Genomic DNA, 11,950 nt, shown 5'->3' on the forward strand with positions numbered 1-11,950 from the left:
TTTCAGAGAAAATAGAGAAGCAATTACGAAAGAAAATAACACTTTTATCCTCACCTAAATTCTAAATTTCAGAGGCAATAACATAATGATGCAACTGAATGTCTCCTATTCTTTGACTTCAACTGTAGCTATACAACACATAATTAGTCCTTACTTTACTTATTGAAGTTAGTTAGTTTGTAAAACGCACTGTTGGCCGCATCCAGAGTTTATTTCCTACCTCCGTTCATGTGAATGAGCCCAAGAACGAGGCTGAACAAGTATGCCAGGAAACGGGGCTAAGGAAAACGCTAGTGCGCATGCTCTGTGGGCCCTTACATAAGGAAGATCCGGGTATTTACATCTGAATTATAAACTCGGAAGGTTTTGCTTCATATTCCTCAGATGAGGACTCCACTTCTCTGTATTCATTCATCATCGTGGAGCCTCTCCATAGCTCCCGGAAGAGAGCAGCCAATACTTTATTTTAATGAAAGTGAGTTCATGGTTTTGGGGTTTAGTTCCCCTTTAGGATCACTGAAAGCAAAAGTGATGACATTTATTGTTTCTACACACAATAAACACACAATCATTCATTAATAAACATATGCATTACAATGAAAAAAAAAAACTCTGTCAGAAGTGGGATTCGAACCCACGCCTCCAGGGGAGACTGCGACCTGAACGCAGCGCCTTAGACCGCTCGGCCATCCTGACTTTTCGTAACCACCTGCACCTGTACATTAGATCATATATTTTTCAGCTTTTCTGATTTCCGGGTTTCCACCCGGATGAAAGGTCAGCTAGGACCTCGTATTGCGACAGCTAGCGTTGCTTATATAAAGACTGTGAGCTACTCATACTGTTACTGCTGTAAGGCTAGTCAGCTAGCGTGCTGAAGCAAACGGGTTTTTCTGGCTCCGTTAGCAGGGTTAGCAAGGTAGCACCAGCTCGACAAGTAGCGGAACGTCCCTTCCTCTCAAAGGAAAACTGTAAGTTATTTTGCGAGTAGTTTGCGGGAGGTACGGAACATTCATGTGTATAAAATAGACGGCGAATCACTTCAGCTAACGTAGCCAGCTAACTAAAACTGGAGACTAAACTAGCATTATTCTTATAATCCTTCTGTAAAACTAGGTAAAGTCTGGTATATACTTTCTGCACTTTCTCATGACCGTTGATACCAACTTATTCAACCTGTTGGATAGGTAATCTGTACTATGTTAAAATATATATATATATATATATATATATATATATATATATATATATATATATATATATATATATATATATATATATATATATATATATATATATATATATATATATATATATATATATATCGCTCGCTCTCTCTCTCTCTCTCTCTCTCTCTCTCTCTCTCTCTCTCTCTCCCTCAAAGGTTTGTGTTATGGTGCTCTTGTACAGTTTCTATTTTTACTTCTATTCTTATTTTAGTACTAGATACCTCTTAGTGTGTATGCTATTTATCTGTACTTATTAAGTCATTGTGACGCTGCAAAAAACAAATTACTCCCTAGGGATTAATAAATGTTTATCGTATGAACAAAACACTAAGGACAGGTTAGATTAGAGCAGTCTCACCTGGCTACAGCTGTATTCACTTTTTTAGTCTTAGCCTGTTTTTTTCTAATGCCCTTAACTCTTGAAATAAAGTAGTTTATGCAAAGGAACTGGCTTGACTTCACTGGTGTCCTTCTCTCCTCTTCTCAGCTTGACAAGCATGGCTTCCACTCCTCCACACAATTTCTCCTGGGTCGATCCAGACAAACTGGCCGGACTGGCGCTACCCAGGATGACATCTGAATACCAGTACCTGCTGGACAACGGTATCAAACACCTGGTGTGCCTGTGCGAGAGAAAACCACCTTGCTGTGACTCGTGCCCAGAGTTACAGCTGCACCACATCAAGATAGTGGACTTCACTCCTCCTTCGCCAAGTCAGATTGATAGATTCCTCTCGATCGTGGAAGAGGCCAACTCCAAGGGAGAGGTAAGATATAGGTACTGGATAGACCGTGCTTTATGGATGCTAATGGTCATAAAGTACTTTCAGGACTCTCACAAGCTCAAGTACTGAAATCTTGTTTGGAGTGTCTGATTATTACCCATTTTTATTACCCATTAGTCTGCTGATTATTATATCAATTAAAAGATTCATCATTTGTTCTATAACATGTCTGAAAATAGTAAAAAAAAATCTGTAAAATCCAAGATGATGTCCTCAAATTGGTTGCTTTGTCTGAGGAAAAGTCTAAAACCCAAACATATTCAATTTAACATAACAAAAGACAAAGAAACTAAATGCAAATTCGTGTCTCACAGCAGTAACACAGGATGGGTGTGGTGTGTTACAGCTGAGTGAACTAAATAAACCTTGTATTGTTCCTCTTCAGGGTGTGGGAGTTCACTGCATGCACGGTCACGGGAGAACGGGGACCATGCTGGCCTGCTACCTGGTGAAGACCAGAAAGATATCCGGGCTCGACGCCATCAATGAGATCCGAAATCTGCGGAAAGGCTCCATCGAAACTCAGGCACAAGAGAAAGCTGTGGTGCAATTTTATCAGCGCACAAAGTAGCTTTTACAGCAGGAATAAAGTCACACTGCTACTTCTGCTAAGGAGCGGAAGGAGCAGTGTTTACCTTTTACAATTAATCAGCATGAAATAAGTGGAAGAAGTGCCTCAACTTTATTGCTAAATGAATAATTCATTATCTATGAATCGAAAAATACAAGCATTTAATGAATGTTTAAAGAGGTGATTTAAAAAAAACTGAATATCCTGGAAAACAACACTGAACAACTATTGACATCACGCACCGGATGCCTCTGGGACGTATCTACTGTCAATACATCATCACACTGTCTTTTCACATGGTACTACTGTATACTGTCATTTTGCTTAGCAATTGATTACTTTTGTTTCTATAGACATGCGCCTCCTCTGAGGCATCTGTTTACAAATCTTGAACCTTCTCTTATGCACTGGACGCCAGAGAAAAGAGACGCTGACGCTCCTTGAATGTGAGCTTTTCGGGAGCCGGCGCCCTCTTGGTTTTCTCCTCCTGGTTTCTGTGAATGAACGATGATATTAGATGATATTAGATGATATTAGATGCTATTTATTAGCATGAATACTTGTGTGGTTTTAAGGGGGAATCACTTCCGGCTGTGCCGTTTTTAAAATGTATTTATAGAGTAACTAAGTAAAACTGTTATTCTACTCGGGGATCTCTTTCAAATGCTTTTTTTGGTAAGAATTAAATTGCAATAATTAAACTATTTAAAAAATAGATGTAATTAAGAAGCTTGCACAACTCACTATGCTGCATAAATAGCTGCTTGTTAGATTTGAAACTCACTCTTTTGATGACATGTTAAAGTCTTGACTCCGTCCACTCTGTCTTTGATCTGCCAAAAAACATGGAAATGTTTCAATGTACAATAAAATGAGATGTCCGATGAGCACGAACGCTTATGAATAAATGAAACCGACAAACGATTACCTGTCTGTGCCTTTGTCTCTGCCGGCTTTTCAAACTCTTTCAATTCAGTGTTGACGTTCCCAGCAAAGCTTCTCTTGTTCTAAAGATGGGAAACATGAATAAATACAGGTTATCGTGGCTTTTTAAATGTCAACTGTATCATTCAGGTTGATCTATAGTTCACACAAAAGTATTCCATTGTTGATTAAAGCAAGACAATTAAAAACATTTGTTGAGACATTGTATTTTTAATATTATGGAAACTTATGTAACATGTTTCTCTTTAGTTTGGGAGAAACTTTACATTCAACACTTCATTTTAAGTAGACATACACACATTTAGTGTTTCAAGAACAAGTAAACACATTTATATTTCCTGGTAAAACACTACAATATGGTCCAAACGTGTAGTAATGATCTATAGCCTAAAGAGTGTTGTAGGTGAGGTCATAATGTCCCAGAATCCTAATTATTAGTGTTTGTAAACAGTGTTTGTTTGAAATGTGTACTTTTTATATGTCATTTATATGTGATATACCATTTCCTTCAACCTACTGTAATTAGGGATTTCCTTAATTTCCCAGAATGCCTTTTGGTAACATAATTTCATTAGAATCTTGAAGAATTTAGTGAATATCTTTCCTTTAACTTACATCTGCGTGGGTCTTCACCTGTGCTCTGTTCTCCAGCTGCTGTATTGTCACCATCATGCCCAAATCCTCATCTTCCTCCTCATCCTCCTCATCCTCTCCTCTCTGCTGAACCTCCTGCAGCCTCTTCTGAAACTGACACTCCAGGCTGAGCTTTCGGAGCCTGTCGCTCTCCTCCACCGTGCGCCTCGCTTTGCCCTGGAGCTCCTGCACCTCCCGCTCCAGGAGCTCCACCTCACGGAGCCTCTGCTGCTTCTCCAGCGCCTCCCTCCTCCACAGGTCGGACCGCTCCTGGGGGTCTTTCGGCTTCGTAGGACCCGCGCTCTGCTTCTGCTGAGTGGGGGGTTCTTGGAAGGAGACATGTTTTGTGGGAGTGATGCTCACCTGGGGTTTTGCAGCCTGACCCATGTGAGTGGTGGAGGGATGAGGCAGCTTCTTGATTGCAGTCATGGGACATGCGTAAATATGATCCGCTCTGTTTTTATGTCCATGTGCTTTCAGTGTTTGGCTCATCCTCGCCGCCAGCAAAGATGAACTCTGGAAGGTGGTGAGAGGAGGACTTGTGTGTGAGTTCACCGCTCTGGTTACAGGGATGTCGATGCGTATGGGCTGGTTGGAAGGCGTCGGTGTTGGATGTTGCGAGAAAGGAGTTCTCCAGACACCGGCGCCACTTGTGCGGCTGCCCTGCTGCTGTTTTGTAGGAGAACAATAATCTGAGAGGATGTCGTGACTGGAAACACTCGAGCGAATTGGGAAAGATGAGTAGTGGCTCATGGTTTGCTTTGCACACTGCTCCTTCTGCTCCCACAAGTTCTGCCTTTTGTCCAGCAGGGGGCCTCCGCTGTCCGCACACAAGTCCTCCTGGGACAGCGCTTGGCGCTGGAAGGATAAATATAAAGATTTTTGTACCATTTACTGTCTTGTATTGTGTGTATTTTGTTATTTTATGAACAATCAGCAGTGGAATAAGCTCCCACATCTATTATCTAAAACCCTAAAAGTACTTTGTTAAAGTACACAATACCAAACGGTACCACAAGCACTGTATGAAAAGTAAAAGTAATACTATTAGTAAAGGTAGTTTAATCCTGTGTTTCAAAACCAAGGGGTCTGAGGGGTCGACAGATGATTAATGGGGCAGAAAAGAAGAGAAAACAAAGTTCTGCAACACAATTTTGTATGTTATTAAAATAAAAACATACTGAAAATTGTCTATTCGGTAAAACTGCTAGAAGGGAAGAAGGGGCACTGCTTTTTATAAAAGGTCACAAGACAAACATGCTGGGAAGCACTGTATTCAACTTTAACAATGTATTGTATTTCCTGATCTTATCATATGTTTTTTAGGCTCTTTAGTGAAGTCTTACCATGAAGGTCCTCTTACTGGAGTACCGTCCATCTAAAGGCCTCATAGACACTTTCAACGCTTGCTGTGGTCGACTGGCTTCAGACACGTTCTTGTCCTGGGATTCAGGAGTCGGCAGTGTCAAGTATTCCCTGTGAACTGTCTGAATACGGACATAAAAAAGGTCATTTTGTCACACAAATTCAGTTAAAACAATGATTTCTTGTTTGAATATTTACCCCAATTTTTTCTTTACAGTGACTGAATGTTTAACAAATGTTACAATGAATTAAACGGAGAAATTTAGAATAATCTCACATCAGCACAGAGGTTGACACTGGAGACAGCAGCCATGTTGTTCGCTGTCACAACAGCTTCGACAGGTTCACCTCCATCCTCGGGCGGGAAACACGCTGAAATAAGGAGAAAATAAATACGCTGGAGTTGTTCTTATGACTCACCCTCCAGCATTAAGCATATTTCATATCAAGGTATTTGCTTTATGAGCCCAGCAGTGATACGTGATGATAATAAAAGTGCACCCACTGTTCATGTTGGGGTTGGAGCGATACAGTTGTCTGTTTCTCTGCATTATCTGGTCTTTCCACCTTTTGCTGCCTCCATGGAGCCGTTCCGACGGACCAGGATCCACAACTCTGTACAGCATGAGCGCTTTACCGTTTGGCTTGTTGTGGCTCGTAACGCCTTGGGAAGCAAGAGAGGGCCTGCATTAAATCATGGAGAGCAGAAGTGAAAACAACAACACCAACCATGGTTGAAGTTTGATGGTGTTTTCACCTGTTGTCCTCTCTGATGCCGGCTCAGTCAGCAGAGCTCCCAGGCCGTGGTAGCTCGCTCCAAGCTTTGCAACCTGTAAGGTCACAATGGGGCCGGTTTGCATCATGATCGCTGCTGCCCTAAATCAATATAAGAATTATGTTGTATTATATGTATTATATAAGACTGTATACCCTTTCATACTTTGTATTAGATGATCTGGGTCTTGATCCGAGAGTAAAACACATAACTCTTTCATGTTGATTGAGTTTTGAAAGAAAGGATTACGCCTCTATCACTTGGCTATTTGAAAACTGCTCCATGGGGAAAACATACTATTTGTTCAGTATTTGGACATCAGTATTTTGTCCAACCAAATACACATTTGTGTATTTTATCACTTTCCTTTCATGAGAAAAACAAGAAGAGTCTACAGCAGCCATGCTAGCCGCTCTGTGAGGGTGTATTTAGCATGTTTACCATGTTCACCATCTTAGTTTAACATGCTAACACATGCTAAACATGTGCATTAAACACGGTACAGCTCAAGTCGTTGGGCATGTTACTTTTGCATATATTTGCTCATAAAGCAACGTATTGCACGTGTTAAAATTTTGACCCGATGATGGCGCCAGATGACAAGTCCTCACCAACATCATTACAATTCATCCTGAGGAGAGCATGAATGTCTGTGACAAATCTCATGGCAATCCATCCAAACGTTGGTGAGACCTTTCACACAGAACCACGAGAGGAAAAGTTGTGAAAGTTATTACGACTCATCCTCTGGGGAGAATGAATGTGTGTTACTAAATGTCATGGCGATCCATTAAATAGTTGTTGAGCTATTTCTGTCTGGACCAAAGTGGTGGAACGCCGGACTAACAGAAGGACAACACTACGGAGTCATGCTGATCACATGACTAAACGTTCAGCTGACCTGTCTTGACTGAGGCCGACCACACTTTGACCATCCACGCTCAGCAGCTGGTCCCCAGCTGTTAACCTGCCATTCTGCACAAAGTCCAGATTTCGTCTGTCAGTTCAATCAATCCTTGTATGATTCCATTAAATGATTGTGTACACTGCACGTCTCAAGGTAATATGATGAGCAAAATATGTTCGATCTCACCATCTCGGCTGGTCCTCCCTTGACAATGGATTTGATATAAATCCCAAGGGTTTCTTGCCCTGCTCCCTGTGACATAATAAGAGGGTTTTGGTGATAGAAGATAGTTTTGGTGTTTGTTTTGTTCATTAAATGTTTTGCAGAATCGAGGCACTCACCTTTGCAGCCACAATGCTGACCCCCACCCCACTGTTCAGAGGTTTGTTCAGTGTGATAGTCACAATGTCTGGCTCTCTGTGTGCTGCCTATTGAGCAAAATACAAATAAACTACATGTATCCTCCACGAATGCTTGATTTTATGTTACAAATAAATTCTACGATTTTCTTACCAAACATGTGCTCTCTGCAGAGGAAGTAGGTTCACTGAAGTACACGGTCCAGTCCCCTTTAGAGTTTGGCTGGGATGTCAGAGAGCAGAGACCTGGAAGAGAAAGAACCTATTTTAAGTTGATCTTAGATACACGACATTCCTGGTATCCTACAATATTTTCAACATTTTGCAAATATGACGGACTATTCAGAATTCCAAACCTTTACGGCAAATTGGCTCCAAAAATTCCCTAAACCCCAGCGGGATTCCTCTCACAGTGTCACAGGAGTATCCTCCCTCCGGCAGCAGGAAAGGCAGATGTAGGTCGAGGCTCTCTTCCAGCTGGACGTCCCGTCCTTCGCTCCGAATCAGGTTATCTGCCGAGGCCTTCGCAGCCGTCACTACGGCATCGATCAAATCCTGCAGCGAGGATGACAAGTGGCTCAGACAGCGGAAATATTCCAGGTAAAGGTCGTTCTAGTGTATAGATTGGCATTTGTCATTCTGTGACAAGGCTTCAGGGAAGCAACATCCAATCTGCCTGCTGTGACCCTGAGCAGAATACTGAAGCCCTTCCTGCAGAGGATGGAGAGGTAGAAAAGTACAACATGAAAGTCATCTTGCAGTAATATTGTCCCTAATATTGCAGTGGTGGGCTACCAGTTGAAGAACAAGTGTCAGTATTCATGTTGTGTAGTGCAGTAAGAGTGGTGAAAAGCACAAAGACTTTCTCTCAAGGACTGTACGAGTAAAGCTTTCAGGTACTTTTACTGTGCTTGCCTAGTTTCACTACACTCCTACTTCAGTACAATTACTTTTCATTAATTCACTTTACTCAGCTATTAATGTTGAGATTTAACATACAAAACTTATAATCATTTGATAGAATATAAAGCTTTGTCACTGCTGAGAATAACCAACAGTAGAATGTAGCCAAAAGCTCCACCACTAAATATTATTAAAGTCATATTTACATAGCAATGAATCTGCTTATATCCAACAATATATAATAATAATACTGATATTCTTCTGCATATTAAGTACTTTTGCTTTTGATGTTATTATTTTTCTGATACTTAAAATAAAATGTGTGTAAAATGTGTGTGTAAAATCAGTATTTCTAGAGACTTGCTTGGAGCCTAAACTCGCAGCTAGTTTATCTTTATTTACGTCGACTTAGCCCCGCCCACCACAAAAGAGGAGTCTGGAGTTTCCTGTCCTGATGTCGACAACACGTGACTCCCGTTTTACTTCACAAAGCTAAGTATGTGCAACTTGCTGCTAATATTAGTTAGTTCGTCTTTCGGTTGATAATGTAGTTTCTGTTGCACCCACCTTGCTGGCTGCTTCATGTTTTTATGCTAAAGTTACTGTATTTGCACCTAGTATTTGCATTGGTGTCACATGTGAATCAATTTCTTGTCGTGGCTGAGCTTATTTTAGTTTGGTTGTTTAATAACAAACCAAAAGAGTCTTTTTATCCATGTTATAACATTAGCTTAAGTATCTTTAGCATGAGCAGGATTAACACTGTTCTGAAGGTATTACTCAGATTCCTGGAGACTCGTCCAGTTAATTAAGGTAGTTGTTAAGTGCATACAAATAGTTTTCATTTTGGATTGTATTTATTTGTATATTTCCCAAGTTGCAACTCTTTTCTGGTCGCCGTAAATTGATTGTCTATCTCCTTGCTTGTTTCATGCAACTCAAAATACAAATGCATTGTTGTGTTTGTTCACGATTGAAGTTTGAATATAATTAGGTCAACATAAGAGACTCCAAGAGACTCCACACACAGTGGGGTTCATTTTAGCAGGAGCTTTCGTGATGCTGGAATTCATAGTGTTGAAATATGATGTTTGTTTGAGTACATGTTATGGGCTGAGTTTGGGTTGGAGGTGTTGTTGTTGTAGTAGTTTCGGATGGTAAACCCAGGCTCTACTAGAGGGCAGTATTGTATGGCTGTGGTTTTGCACACAGCGCATTCACAAAATGATTTCCCTGTAATGTTGGCTTATTGGGAAACTCAACATGTCTTTTGTCACACAGAGTAGGTCGGTCACACACGCCTCATACCACGCAAAATATAAGAGAAATATTTCACTCAAAGGTAACGGGTTTATGTGACAACTCACTTCACTATTAGTCATCTATTATTCATGATCCTATTCATCATTGTCAATTATTCATATTACTAAATCCATACAGCCGAGCTCCTGTTCTGTGGTTGAGGCTGTTGCTGCTTCAATGCAAACCTTAATCCTATATGCTCTGATTAATAGTAGTACCGGTACTTACATTCCGGCTATTTGTCAGACAGGATTTTACCCCAAAAAGCAGCGCCACAGTCGTAGTTTCAATGCACAGCGGAGGAGTGGAAGAACGGATGAAAAGCACTCACAGCTGGAATGCGAGGTTCACTGGTTGCATAGAGGTAGCCGGATAGCAACGTCTGCAGCTGCAGCGAGTTCATCTTGAAACAGGTATTGTGGACGGCCTTCACGTCTTGCATCGAGTACTTGTTCATGGTCAGGAGCATGGTTGCCTAGAAACAGCCAGGCAACGCTATTTTAACAGCTCGTGCTGACTGAAATATGTGCACTGATACGTAAATGAACAAGATCAGAAATATATTGTCTTCCAAAGAAGCTCACAATATACAGAGAGTAAAAAAGGTAATTTGATTCAGTTTTGAGGTAGAAACTTCCAGCAAATTGGTGGTAGAAGACACTGGTTCCATATTTCATAAAAGCCCATTCTTAGCTTTTTTGTTCTTTATTTGGACATGTAGTGCAGGGAGGGGCTGACCTGGATGATGTGTCCGAGGTGGCAGTCCGCAGCCAGCTCCAGGCCCTGCCTCTCCGCCCAGGCTTCGACGGCCATGAGCCTCTGGCGGAGAGCGGCTCCCCAGTAGTGGGAGCGCAGGCCTGGAGTGTTGGTCATGAGCTGGTTGAAGAGCCAGACACTGATGAAATGGAAGAGTTGGGAGAAGATCTGAATGGTGAGGGCGGGGTTGACCCGACAGCGGCGCAGAAGAGACATGGTGTTCATCAAGGTGTTCAGCACCATCTCTGCAGCAGGCAAGACGAAACGTGTACAGTGTGTGAACAGGGAGGCAACATCAGCTCTTCCAAGAGTCTTACGTTAAGTGGAGGACTCAGTCAGATAATTATTACTGTACAAATAAAGAAGCGTTTACCCATACCAGCTGGCAGTGCGCCATGTTGCTCAGGATCAATCAAAAAGGTTGGCAAGTGCTTCCTGAACTCATTCTGAAGACACTGTAGCAGGCAACTTAGGGGAATAAAACACACAAACAAAAAGATTTACGGCCGGATGCCTTTAGCCAAAAAGCTGCATATTCCTATTAATTGTATTTGTCAATAGTTTGGTGTTTATGTAGTGCAAGCTCTGTTCTGTTGTTGCATATCTTAGACACACATATCTTACATATGAATTATCAGATAATAAAATGTCCACAGATAATATTCACAGACATAGGAAGAAGGAATGCATGTGGACGTAACAGCGTGTTGAAGTCGTTCCTGTGTCTGTATGGTTGCTATTGCAGTGGATAAGAACCTATTTTAAAGGGGTTCGTTTTGGTGTCAAAAGAGGTCAAAGACCTGACTGGGTAGCCTGGTCAGCAGGCTAAACATGTGATTTTTAGCTGCACTTTTGATGACACGTTTATCGTGCAATGGCTCTGTTTGGATTCACAATCTCTGGATCTCTGTGGGCAGGTCGTGTAATCTGTACCTGTAAGCTTTGTGCACCAGGTGGGACAGATCCAGCTGACTTTGCCGCGTTAGCGAGCTGAGGTCTTTGTCGCGCTTGAGGAAGTTCAGCAACTCGGAGGAGTTGGCCATCCAGAAGGCGAGAGCACCGGCGACGGCCTGCTGCCTCTGCAGGGCAAATATAGCAGCAGTGTCATGTAAACTCACAGAATAGAATGTTTGCTTCATAGATTATACATTTTATTTGATGTGTGAGGTTTCCTGTGCTTGCCTGGAGGACCTTCGATGTCATGGCCACCATTTTGCTGGCAGTCGAAGTAACACCGTGACCGCAGAGGGACGTGTCTCGCCTGTGATGGCGTTGCAGCGCAAAGCGTCCCGCGGCATAGAGGATGTATGCAGGTGAGAGCTTGAAGTGAACTGTGGAGCTGTTGGTGTAACTGATGACTGCAGACAGGAAGGCTTCCTCAGCTGAAATGTAAACGACGCCAGCAGGGGGCAGGAGGACA

At 41.9% G+C, this 11,950-nt stretch overlaps 1 protein-coding gene across 1 annotated transcript; it reads left to right on the forward strand.

Moving 5' to 3' along the window:
- Positions 1–835: 835 nt before the first annotated feature.
- dusp23b (dual specificity phosphatase 23b) lies at positions 836–2,939 on the forward strand. The gene is made up of 3 exons (XM_079286707.1): positions 836–971; positions 1,717–1,996; positions 2,400–2,939. Exons 2-3 carry the CDS (start codon positions 1,727–1,729, stop codon positions 2,583–2,585), a joined length of 456 nt encoding a protein of 151 aa, XP_079142833.1. The 5' UTR covers positions 836–971; positions 1,717–1,726; the 3' UTR covers positions 2,586–2,939.
- Positions 2,940–11,950: the final 9,011 nt, after the last annotated feature.

This window comes from Melanostigma gelatinosum (genome assembly GCF_949748355.1).
Source record: "Melanostigma gelatinosum genome assembly, chromosome: 16".
Classification (NCBI taxonomy): Eukaryota; Metazoa; Chordata; class Actinopteri; order Perciformes; family Zoarcidae; genus Melanostigma; species Melanostigma gelatinosum.

Coding starts and splice junctions, on each gene's coding strand:
- dusp23b (XM_079286707.1), top strand. CDS start 1,727: ATGGCTTCCACTCCTCCACACAATTTCTCCTGGGTCGATCCAGACAAA. Junction 1,997..2,399: donor AGGCCAACTCCAAGGGAGAG/GTAAGATATAGG, acceptor GTTCCTCTTCAG/GGTGTGGGAGTTCACTGCAT.